The sequence below is a fragment of the Polypterus senegalus genome, chromosome 1, assembly GCF_016835505.1.
Source record: "Polypterus senegalus isolate Bchr_013 chromosome 1, ASM1683550v1, whole genome shotgun sequence".
Classification (NCBI taxonomy): Eukaryota; Metazoa; Chordata; class Cladistia; order Polypteriformes; family Polypteridae; genus Polypterus; species Polypterus senegalus.
In genome coordinates this window covers 211,688,640-211,701,949 of record NC_053154.1, presented here as the reverse complement: position 1 = coordinate 211,701,949, position 13,310 = coordinate 211,688,640, and the positions used below count along the sequence as shown (strand labels likewise).

General features: G+C 36.8%; 2 protein-coding genes across 2 annotated transcripts in view; one reads left to right on the top strand and one right to left on the bottom strand.

Annotated features, from left to right (window-relative positions):
* The window catches only part of LOC120541508 (nuclear factor NF-kappa-B p100 subunit-like), a 192,278-nt gene extending 184,394 nt beyond the window's left edge, over positions 1–7,884 (bottom strand). Inside the window, exon 1 of the mRNA XM_039773259.1 lies at positions 7,776–7,884. The gene's annotated coding sequence lies outside the window, so the exon portion shown is untranslated. The remainder of the gene's footprint in view (positions 1–7,775) is intronic.
* The window catches only part of LOC120538916 (glutamate dehydrogenase, mitochondrial), a 60,250-nt gene continuing 54,599 nt past the window's right edge, over positions 7,660–13,310 (top strand). Inside the window, exon 1 of the mRNA XM_039768531.1 lies at positions 7,660–8,160. Within this exon, the coding sequence (XP_039624465.1) occupies positions 7,764–8,160 (397 nt within the window). The 5' untranslated portion in view covers positions 7,660–7,763. The remainder of the gene's footprint in view (positions 8,161–13,310) is intronic.

Sequence of the window (13,310 nt, the reverse complement as noted above, 5' to 3'; positions counted from 1 at the left end):
TAATAACACAGGTCAACAGGTCATTTTCATTAGAGATAATTTTATATGGGTTTTGTTGCTTTTTTCATGCCAATTTCAAGTTGTTTAGTTTTTCTCTAACATGTCTAGTTTTTGTGATGAAGCTAATTATATATATTGCACGATATTTGTTATAATTAGCCTTAGCATACTGAAAGATTTAACAGCAGTAGTCTTTTTTTCATATTACAGACCGGCATTAGCTGTGATTGATTTCAGTTGTTATCATGCCTAGAAATTGTATTATTCATCCAGACAGTTTCTGTTATGTGTGTGGTTCATTTATGATGAAAGCACAACATCGACCGATTACTGCAGATCTTAATAAGATATAAAAATTGTACGTTGGCTTTCCACTTGGTGACCAGGATACATCTTGGACTCCACATGTCCTCTGTATGAAAGGATATTTATAGGTCCACTGATCAAGTCCGTTTTGAAGGATGATGGTTTTAAACAATCTCTAACAGCAGCTGGGCTAGAAACTTGGGAGGCATTCAAGTGGCTCTGTGAAAACTTTCTGGGTAGCCATAAATCTCCTGGATATAAGGAAGGAGTTCAGAATTTGCTTGATTCGTACCTGAAACTGGGCTGTCGCATGTCAGTGAAAATACACTTCTTGCACTCACATCTAGAGTTCTTTCCAGATAATCTTGTTATGTTGAGTGACGAGCAAGGAGAACAATTTCACCAGATTATTTATTTAATGGAGCGCCGATACCAAGGTTTCTGAAAAGAGAGTATGATGGCCTACCACAACAATCCAGATACACTGTACACAAGAAAATCCTACTCGAAAATGTTTGTTAAGAAACAGTGGTAGCTGACTGACACCATTCAGTATATCTATGCCACAGTGTGTGCCTATTTGACTTTGCTCTGAAGATATTGAAACATTTACTTCAATGGGGCTTACATTGTAGTAAAAACTACATTCAAGTACACTGTAAACTAACATTACTCATAACTCAAAAATTTGACATGACTGGAAAAGACTGAAATCAGCTTGAAAAACTGATTTACAAAACTGTGTTGTGGTCTCTGATGATTACCAAAAACAATTTTTGTTGCATTGTGTTACTAAGCAACAAATGCAATGGGCACATATGTTTGTTTAATTAAAAAAACAAGGGGCACACAAGCCTCCACCTGCTGCAGTTTTTTTGCAAAGTTTAGAGATGACTATATTCAAATATTTTACAGGACCCATACATATTTTTACTATATTCTGTGTGAAACTTAATATGTAACAGTGAAATCAAATAGCATATACAGTATAGGAGGGTGCATACAAAACAGTTGTTAAAAAAAACTTTTTAAATATATAATAATATGGTTAGATTATGGTTGCATAGATCTACCCACTGCAGCACTCTAGGTTTTGGAATGTATGTTTTGTTGAATATAATAGCTATCTGCTGTCACTAACATAGTGACAAGGGGAAACAGCACTGAAAACATTCCAATTTGTAGAACTGACTGCCAGTTAGGAGACGTCCAGGCCTTTCCCTCTCAAACATGTCTTTGAATCTCAGAGCTCAGACACGGTATACTCAACATTGCTTGAGCACTGGCAAATTCAAAACTTGCAAAGTAATTCAAATATAAAGGCCAGACTGCAGGCAAAGGCAGTTTTCTCACTACAGTGGAGATAACAGAAGTAGTAATACATGTTAGCCAAAACCTAAACTGACAAATCCAGACACTCATTGTAGACAGATTATATGAACAATTTTAGGTAGTGTGGCATAGTGGCTAAGGATTTCGACTACAGACCCTGAGGTTGTGGGTTCATATCCCAAAAGCAACCCTGTGTGGCCATGAGCAAGTCACTTCACCTGCCTGTGTTCCACTTAAAAAATTAAACATAACCAACCAAATCTCTTATGTTATAAATTGCCTTGCATAAAGTCATCAGGAAAATTATTTAAAATTTAATACCTTTCCAAAGATTTGAATTTAGTAATGAGTTTGAAGGGCATGGCATTAAAATGTCTGGATGTAATTAATTAAATAGACAGTTGAAACAAATACAGTATAAGGCGCTATGAGAAAGTATTTCCCCTTCCTGATGCCTTCCATTACAACACATGTTTGGTACCTAATGTTTTCCAGCTCTTCAAATAGAATCTAGTTTTAAATAAAGTGCACCCGAATGAAAATATAACACATTTTTTACTTATTTCACCTTTCAATTTTAATAAATGTATCCAAAACCAACTAGCACTGTATGAAAATTAATTGGTCCACAGTGTAACAGCATAATCAGAGTCTGCTAAAGGAACAATACCAGACATGATTATACCCATGACATGATTAGCCAGTCCTGCTCAAAATAAGATTCACTTATTTTGACCCACTTATTTTTATCATTAGAGCCAAGATGTTAGCAGAAAGATTCAACAAGCAAATATTGCCATGATCAAATGAAATTTGTGAAGAAATTGGAAAAAAAAATCTAGCAGTCTGTTTAGGGTTATAAAACCATTTCTAACGCTCTTCACCAAACCACAGGAGAGTCATAATCTGCAAATGGAAAACACTTTGAACAGCAGTGAATCATTACAGGAGTGGATGGCCTGAATAAATTACTCTAAAGGCACAATATATAGTCATCCTGGAAGTCACAATGGATCCTAAAAAAATCCCAAAACTGCAGGCTTCATATAAGAAAGAAATTGGAAGAAAATGGCATTCATTGATGAGAACAAAGAAGAAACTAGTGCTAACCAAGAAGAATATTAAATGCCCATCTCATTTTCCAGAAAGAACCTGAAAGATCCCCAAGCCTTTGGAACAATACTCCATGGAAAAATGAGACAAACATGGGACTTTTAGAATGACATGAGTCTCATTCTGTCAGGAGTAAAGCAAATATGGCATTTCACATTATGAATATCATACCAATGGTCAGACACTGTGGTGGTAGCATTATGATTTGGATGCTTTCCTGACTCGTGACCTGGGAAACTTGCTATAATAAATAGAAACATGAATTCTGCCCTGCATCAGAAAATTTTTAAGGAGTATGTCTGCCCATTCACACATAGATAAAATGTAATTGAGTTATATAGCAAGACAATGATCCAAAAGTAGTCTTCTTCAGAATTGTTGAAAATTAGCAAAAATGTAAGTTTTGCGCTAGCCTAGTCAAAGGCCAGATGAGCTGAAACAAGCAGTTCATGCTTGAAAACCTACCAATGTTTATGAAATAAAGAAGCTCTGCAATCAGCAGCTGGCTAAATCCCTCCACTGTGATGTGAAAGACTAATACTGAATTTTACACTTTGGTTGCAGTCATTGCAGCTAAAGGTGGCTTAACCATTTATTAACTGTAAGGGGACAGCTGCTTTTTCACACAGTCCCAGTTGGTGTTGAATAACATAACTCATTCAATAAGTGACAAACAGAGAAAATGATATATATATATATATACACACATAAATACACAGAATAGAAAGGTTACCCAGCACCCCATGTGGTGGTGTAAAAGTGCAGAAGCGGCTGATAATTACATTCATACAAAGGGTTGAAGAATTTTGGTCCCAAACCTATAACTCACTGACTAAACACACAGTGGGGATCAATTTTGCCTAACTGTGCCAAGACCTAAAAATGCTTCCTAGAGGTACTTTCCTAATAAAGTGCAACTGCAGTCACTAAGCCTCATAATGATAGGCGGTCACTTGGCCGATCATTACAAAAGATCAGTGATTGGTAAATTGGCCAGTCACAAGAATTTTTTTTCAACATCTGCTTTTCTAAACTTTACATAAGGTATTACAGTAGACTGGCTAGTGCACATCTCTTTTATTTGCTGTGAACTTCCTGTAAACAGAAAACAGTAAGGCAGACTTTACCACAGAGAGAGAAGATTAGAATATTAGCCTTTAGATTAAAGAAAGTGGAGTGATAAACTGGGAAAAAGGAATCAGATAAGTCATGCTGTACAATAAGACAAACTGCAAGAAAACCTACTTTAATGAATTCAGAACCTTTTCATTTTGTCCTTTAATTAAAACGAACACTGCCTGTCTGAGTTTGGACAGTGAGTAAACTTGTATTAAGTACAATGGCTCACATTTTCTGTTTGGAAAAGAAGAGACAAAGAAGAATTTGAAATTGCTGCTTAATAAACAATGGGCTTGTTAGCTTAACTGTAAAATGTATCTGTTTTTACTTGTAAACCTGTTAAGTATGTTTGCCTTGGGTCTTCTTGATAAAAATCTTATAAACATTTGCTAGATTTGTGGCTTTTTTAAAGGTTAGTGATCTGTTTATTATTTGTTTGTGTGTGTCATGCAGTATAAGTTTTGGTAAGAAACAAGTACATCAGAACTAAAATGGTAATCTTTAGCTATGTGCAAATTTTTGATGACTGTTCTGTGAAATGGGATCTTATGTGATTTGGATGTTGTGCAAACACCATGGTATACACATAACTTAGCAAATCTATATGGGATACTGTAGTGTACCGGTTTAGACAAAATATAAAGAGATAATATTACCACGCTCCAGAGATGCATGATCTGCAAGACTGGATAATGCTCCCTATGAGTCAAAGCATTCACTGTTATACAGAAAACTTTTTATTTGTATTAGGAAAAGTACACATTAAAATAATGATAGAACTTACAGTACAGTACTGGCACCCCAATCGTTTTGTATATAAGACACATGCGATTCCCGTGTTGTGTGTAGGAATCTGTTATATCCTGTTCTCTAATCAGGGTTTCTGAAGTCTATAATAACCTTATGGGACAACAGATCTATATGCAATCAAGCGTGCCTGAACGGACGTAATGTGGTGCATAGCTGGTATTTATAATTACAAGAATTAGAAATGTCTAGCTGCTACACTAACAAAATAAACTGTATAAATATGTAAATCTATATTTGAACAGTAAAAAAACAGTAGTGCAAATAATAATTAAAAAATATGTGCATGTATATTTATGCTTAAGCAGTGTTTAACATCCAGTATCAATTAAATGAATGAATGTGTGAGAATATATATGAAAATGGTGAAATGTACATTAACATTAATTTAGAAATTAAACAATATAACTGCTTATAATTTTCTGAAGCATTTTATTTTCTTTTATGCCATATAAATTATGGATAGAAAAACTACATATTTCTTTCTATTATATAAAGAAATCCTGGGACGAGGTGAGACTTTTTAGCCTGGGACGAGACGTGACTTTTTCAGAAAGATACTTTCAGGTCCTGCAAGATGAGACTTTGTGCCAAGAGATTTAACCACACCTGAAGCTGTAAATAAAGACAAACAGTAGATAACAAAGTAGAACGTTGTAAAGAGGTTCCAAAACATTGGCACGATACACATGCAGAGCAGGTTAGAGATAATGAAAGCACTAAAATTCAAAAGTCTCAAAAACTGATAGTAAAGATCGCATTAGTGCAAACAAATGGAAAGTATTACTCTGTGAAATAACAGAACAGCGAAAAGAGATTGCATATATTGTTCGGATTTAAGTCGGAGACTTCTAGATCATCTAATTCGTGCTGTCATCAGGGAAAAGTACTGTTTCTTCCCAATGAAGAAGCGTATCTGTGAGAATTAAAAGATTTGTTGTTTGGTGAAAGTGAAATCCACATACGCAAGCAGCAGAGACGCAAAGTGGTTGGTGTGTAGTGCAGGCCGGGGAGTTGGCGAGCAAAGCTAACAGGGGGCAAAGCCCCCTAGTTATTAGTTAAAAAAGTATTATTCGAAGACAATTTTATTTATTTTTAGTATTTTATGGTTACTGAACAATAACTCTACAGAATTTCATTTTGTCAATAAAAATGATCAAGTAATAACTGTTGTCTATAATTTAATTATAAAAATAAGCTTAATATTTTAATATAGTACATAAGGCTTCTATGTATCTTGCTATGTTGGCACGTAGTATAAAAAGTTTTAAACAGGGATAAACAAAAAATAATTCAGTAACACGCAATTGGTGATCAGCAAAAAGAAAAAAACCCTGACTGAAGTATCCCAATATAAAACTGCATGCAAATAAAGTTTAAAATATACTAAATTAGTCAAAAGAACACAAGAGTGAAAGTACGCCCCCCGCACACATACTGTCCATCTTTCAGACACCTTGCAAATATAAAGATGGATAACAGCAACGTGAAAGAAAAGGCAACAGGAATGATTTCAAAATACCAAAATATCTAAACAGTTCTTTGTAATTAAAAAATACAAATATTTATTATAATGTGTTCTGGGTAGTGACAAAAACAAAGGTCAAAATAAGGTCTGTCCTCACAGCTTCTGGGCTCACACTTTGTGAACTGTGATCTCTGTGCACAAATATTGTGAAGTGATCAGTAATATAGATGGACTTCAAAATAAAATCAGAGCTTCTTCAGATACAGAGGAGCCAGCTGAGGTGGTCTGGGGAGATGTACTTTGTGTGCCCCAGTGATGCCTCCAACAAAGCGGGCCCAATGGGAGAAGGCACGGGGCAGAACAAAAAGACACACTTGATGGATTACACATCTTGACTAACCTGGAAGCAACTGAGAATTCCACAGCACTTGGCTAGACTGGAGACTGGGCTTGAAGTGGGCTGGCAGTTTTCCCATTTTTCACCAGATTGTACATGCAGTCAATGGCTGTGTGTGTTAATTTTGGGATATCATTCCAACTCCAAGAAGACGCTTTCCAATAGTTAGTGTACATATCTCACATCTCACCTAACTCCGAGGGGGCACCCCTCACGCACACCCTAAACTCGATTATGAAATCAAGTATAATCTGCATCACATCAGGAGGAAAATCAAGAATCCAACAGAAACAGAGCGTACCGGCCCTTATTTCTTTCCAGTTCAGGCGCTGTTTACAACCTGGCAGCAATATTGCCACTGTTACCGTATGCGGGGGGAGGGGGGGGGATGGGGAAGTGAAAAAGAAAAACGAATGAAAACAGCACTTCAAATGACACCTTACATATTTTGAGAACAAAAAGACTTCAACTGTGCAGTCATCATTGAAAAATAATCAAATTCCCAATAACTTTGAGTATGTCTTGTTTATATAGATTTGTTTTACTTCAGCTCTAGAGAATAATAAGTAATAAGCATAATCACTGCACTTTAAATTGATGCTTTGATGTATCCCAACTGTTGTAATATTAGTATGTGGTTTGAACCTTAACCTCTCCTTTAGAGGCAACAAATTGTTAAGTATTGTAAAGTGTAAAAAATATTCTAACGTTGGTCACTTCAAATTGCAGGGAAGTTCTGTGTGTATCCATATATATCCAGATCTTCAGTAAATCATGTACTTTATACACTTTCAGCTTTTGTTTAAAATTATTATTTTATCATGTAGCTGTAATAATTTAAAACGGTAGCAACGCGCTTACTTTTGTACAAACTCGAATGAATAATGCGCCCCTCCCCCGACTTCCGCCACATTGCCATGGTAACAGTAAATGTTATTTCATGGAGCCGGCCACATTCCTCTCATGCATTGTAAGCTGACGTCTTCTATACGAAGCAAATACGCAGGCGCGCGTGTAAGTTTTCCCCGACTGTCTGCGGACGCCGAATTGTTTGTGAGCTCTCACACACCCAGTCCACCCCGCCTCCTTCTCCTCTCTAGCGGGCACGCGCCTCCTCTTAAAGCGCGCGCCGACATGAGGGCTGTCAGTGAGAAGTACAGATAGCTCTGCGTGTGCAGCCTCCATCTTCACTGACAGCGCCTTGTAAATTGATCCGGCGGCATGTACAGGTACCTGGGCGAGTTGCTCTCTCGCGGAGCTATAGCTTCAAGCTGTGCCGACTCGGTGCTGCCGTCCTCCGCCGCGCTCTTGCGCGTACGCAATTACAGCGAAGCTGTGGGAGCTTCCAAGGGTGATGATGACCCCAACTTCTTCAAGATGGTGGAGGGTTTTTTCGATCGCGGAGCTAGTATCGTGGAGGATAAGCTGGTGGAAGACTTGAAGACCAGAGAATCCGAGGAACAGAAGAGGCACCGGGTTCGAGGGATCCTTAAGATAATCAAACCGTGCAACCATGTCCTGAGTGTCTCATTCCCCATCAAGAGAGACAACGGCGAATGGGAAGTGATCGAGGGGTACCGGGCCCAGCACAGCCAGCACCGCACCCCGTGTAAAGGAGGTGAGGAAGAGACTGGGCAACGTGGTAGGATGGCTCTACAGCGACCTCTGAGGAGGGCTTAAGTAGAGCGAAGGCGAACAGGGCAGGCAGACCCGGGGAGAAAGGAAGGAGAGCGTCACGGGTTTCTGTGATTGCAGTATGAAGGAAAGTGGAAAAAAAAAGTTCAGGGCATGCCTTCTTTTTTTGGGACAGTAGAAGAAAGCGCGATACTAGGCGGTGTAAAGTGTTGAGGAATGGGTGAAGGGCACTGGGCAAGCCAGGAAACGGTTAACTTAGCAAAGGAACAGAGTGAGATGCCAGTAAATACCTTCGAGTATTACTGAAACGCCCGATCTTGTTTTCAGTTGGTGAACAAATGTTTATTTTATTTGTACCGTTAAGGCTAAGATTTTAACCTTCTATTCAGAGAACTTTACAACATGGATTAAAACAACGACGTCGCTTTCAGCCATAGATCATTACGTACACATGTAGTGGGAAATATTTTTATGACGCTTCACGTCAACATTCACAAATCCTCGGTTTCTAATTTTAACAGACTGCTGAAACGACACTAAAGAGAGTTAAACTTTGATCATAAAATTTTGTATTTAGTTGGCTTTGACATTGTAAATTTTGAAACCTCTACAACCTTGCACGTACCATAAAGCAAATGCTTATTAGGAGAGACTTTTACTTTTGAATATTATTTATCTAAATATATCTTAGCCACACTTCCAAGAGCTTTGTGACCCGGTCACCAAACAGCTGTAGGTATGTTATTCAGCAGCATGGTCTGTCAAAGACCGCCTCAGTGTTCTTGGTCACTTTAAAGTGGGGCCATGTTAAATGAAACCATGTTCATGGCAATGCCATTCCCTGTTATACTCACTTACATTTGGTGGTAATAAAGGGACTTAAACGTTCCATACATTTTTAATTTTTTTTTAGGTGGTAATGCAGGTATACAGTAATATGGGAAAAGACAGAACACGTGGCTTTAGGTTTTAAGGTAAACTCTGGAATTACTACTTTTACAAAGCATTGAAGAAATGGTATAAGCCATATAACATGTTTTTTGTTCTTCTCAAGAAACGCAAGAGTCTGTAAACGGAGTAAGGTAATGGATAATTAGGTGAATGAATATTTCCACATGCAGGTTGTAGTGTGTGTAAAATTAGTTTTTTAGTTGTACATATAGTACTTTTTAAGTGTTTTAAACTATAACAAACTTATTAAAGACAGATACCCTTTTTCTGTATACTTTGAATAATATACAGAATAGTACTTTGTCATATCTTCATTGATCCAACATTTACTGTCTAAACTTGGAAAAGTATCAGCACCCTTAGATGTGGTAACTGGTGATATTTTTTTTTTACCAGCAATGTCTCAAGTCTGTGAATCTCAACCTTTATTCTTTTGAGAGTCCCTTGTGTATTACTTGAATATATGAGGGCACCCTTTCCTCAGTACATGATATTTAACATCTTGTACTTTTGCTGCAGTCATGAGAAAGGTGTTTGTTTTTAAGCCTACGTTTACCAAAAAAATGCATATCTTGGTTACTTAGTAGCTACTAGAATACATAATTGATCACTACATATATTTTGATAAAAGCAAAAAAGCAACTCATTACTAAATTTTTTTAATGCATTGCTTGTTAAACTAAGCATACAGTGATAATGTATTTCTGAAAATAAAACATGTAATTTTTAAAATGCAGACTTAGTCAGAGTAGGTACGATTCTCATACTTTTTCATAACTTAAGTGCAGGATATACTTAATCATCCTATGGACTGGACCAATTTCCATTGGCAATAATCACATATAACACAACTTGAAATACAAAAGTGTTTTCTCATCATTTACAACAATCCAGTCAAGTGGCAGCAGTTGGTTAAGCCATGGAAGGGTGGCAGGCTGTGACACCTGTATAATTTAAAAAAATTGAGCTGAGTGGCTACAGTGGAATGTGTGTCTGTTACGAGTCCATCTCATATTTGCCAGGATGCTAAAACACTAAAGTTCTTTATGGCAGTGTGGCATGTCACCTTTATTTCACCTTTTCTTGTTTAAGTCATTATGAGCAGTCTGTTGCCATTCTAACTACAGATTAGTAGCTGTGGTGTGCTGTGATACACAAGTAAACATGAGCAATCACTAAATCCAGAATTGCTGTGCATATGTGGATTGTTCATCCAACCTTTATCTAGACTGGAGATGTATTTTAATGCCCGGTGTAAATGTAATCCAGCTAAACTATATAGGGATACAATCTGTATATTGTTATGACTTATTTGTCAATAGTGGAAAGAGAGACAAGATTTAGCGAATATAGTCATTCAAGGTAAAAACAGTTTATTAAGTTGTGCAGTTCAAAATTTGAGGGATGTGAAAAGAACAGATTAAAAGAAATAATATTGTGAACTAGGTACCATCTCTCCCACTGTTCTGGATGATGGGGTGCTGCCATTTTAGAGGACAAAATACAGCCACCGCTCCTGGCTTTTTTTTTTGCGCTCAGACTCCCACACTTCTCTGCTTCTCTTTGTGCCTTTCAGCTCCTGGTAAAGCAACAAAAATAGTCAACCTCAATATAGGGCTGTTGTTCACCACTGTCTTCCTTCTAGCACAGCTGAGGCACTACAATATGAAACACAATTTTAAGTGATTCTTTGAAAAAACTGCCAGTCATTGTGTATCATATGTACAGGTAACATATTTTAAATACTGATGAAGCGCTCCACTTTAAAGAGAGAGTTTTGACACCCACGATTTAGTTGACTTTTTAGCATTTTACTTCTATTTTATAATTATTTTCAATTAACTTGCTGCCCCCTTGGAAGTTTACTGGGACCCCCCAAGTGGGTTGTGGCCCTCGGGTGATAAATACTGCCTTCCGTGATGCAGGTTTGTTTACTCAGCCTTGCTCAGGGTTGTACAAAGTAACTGCAACATCCCAGGAAAAAAGAAGTTTAACTTTGAAGTAACTAAGTCACAATTACAAGTTCATCTTCAGAGGTGCATCATTAAGTTGAATGCCAAATAGAAGTATATATCAGCTTTAGAATAAGTCCGATAACTAGCACTTTCAATTGTTAGTTTTTAAACAACATGAGATAACTAAAAGATTAATAAAGTGGCCTAACAGTCAGTGCCTATGTTGCAGGTGCATTTGTCACAAAAATGACAATTATTTTTAGGTGTTAGGATATGCCAAAATGGAAAAGAGAAACAGTCATCACAAGTCACAGCTCAACAACGTGCCACAAAATGCCTGAAAAATTACCACAAAATTGAATCTGCAGCTCTGTGATCCAGTCTTAACAAGAAGTGTATATTGTGAGCTTCACAAAATTAGTGAAATGCAGAAAACTACAGTAGGCATTTTAGCTAATTTGAAAATAGTAAAGGTTTCCTTTTGGATGCAGTTCTCTCTACCTTGATATCCCCTTGGTCAGTGGTTTTTTTTCCCTTATTGTGCTCCTTTAATAAAATAGATTGTATTAGTGATTTATGTAATTTTTCCAAAATTTTGCACAAAAGTTGTATCAGTGAAGCCGTGAAAATACTTTTTTTTCTTTTTGTGTATAATTTTATTATTAGTCAGATTCTTTCTTACCTTTTATTGGGAATTAAATTTAAGATCACATAATTTTTCAGATAAATGCATAATTTATTTAGCATAATTCTTAAATCTGTCCATCACAGAGCAGTTTTGCAAGTTGTTCATATTGAGCGCTTTTATTTATTTTATTTATGTATTTATTTTTGTAATACATGACTTTGTAATATCTGATTCAGTATTGAAAGGGAACTTGACTGTATGTTATCCTGGGTGCAAGGCAGGAAGCAACCTTGGGTTGGGTGCCAGTTCATCATTTGGCTTGCAGGTACACACACACACACACACAGTGCCAATTTGGCCCAACATGCGTGTCTTTCAAACATCTTTTCAGTGCTTGTGTGCACAATTCCTTTGTAATATTCAATGCATTACATGCACACAAATAATCAGGTTAAGGTGAATAATCCAGTTAAGGCAGAAACCTTCTGCATTTACATGTACAAGTAATCTTGTGGTGTTCTTCTTTGGCAAAATGCTCCAGCATCATTAAACCACGCAAAACAGCTAAAATGTCATCATTGGTCACTGTAAATCGAAAAATAATCATGATGCCAGTGATCATTTTCCTGTGTTTTTTATAATGTTCAGTCAAAATGACATTATCCTTATAGATTTCTTTTACTGGATTGCAAGCTGCAAAAACTTTTGTGCTTGGCCGTGTGATTGAGCCCTGCAAAGGACCCAGTACTTGAGCTTCTTGCCTTACACCCAGTGTTGCTGGAATAATAATAATGCAGATATTTTTATGTCAGTAAGACTTAACATCGCATTAGGTTATTCACTGCTTTAAAAAGTAATCCGACTACTTAACACATGTACGTAACTTCTAACATGTTACCCTATTGCTCTTAGGATTGTGTTGCTGAGTTTAGCACTGTATGTTCAGTTCATCAACACAAATGTATCAATTTCTGAAATATTGAAACAGATTATTTCAGCCAGGAGAAGTAGTAATGCTATTACTTGAGCATTTGCCTCTGGAAATGTATTTTGTGCACATTTTGTTCTACCTGTTGCTAATTAAAGTGTGTGTGAAGCAAATAAATACACAGGCTACCAAAGTACAACAGACACATGCAGACTACAAAATCTTTAACAGTAACCTGATTAAGGGTTTACATGGCCACATAATCTGATTAATTGCAAAGAAATTTACCTCTGTTAATCAGGTTTCACAGAGGCCACTAACCCGATTTCTGTAATAAATCGGGCTTCTGTGAATAATAGGGTTATTGAAGCACATGTAAATGCACCAAGTGACAGTCAGCTTTGTCAAGTTTATGTGCTTCTTTCCCTACTAAAAAATGAAATATCTAATTCACTCTTGTCTAGTATCAGTAGTTCTACACCCTTTTACTGTTATTCAGGATTGCTTGGTATTGCACATGTTCTGTCTTGCAGTCTATGCTTAAAGTTAGGAGAAGAAAATCCCATTGATTTCTGAGGATTGCAAACAAAAACAAACATGTATATAAGGGAATGAAAATGGGGTAAAAAGCTGTAAGGCTCTACATACTTCTCTTTTGGCTATCTAGTATT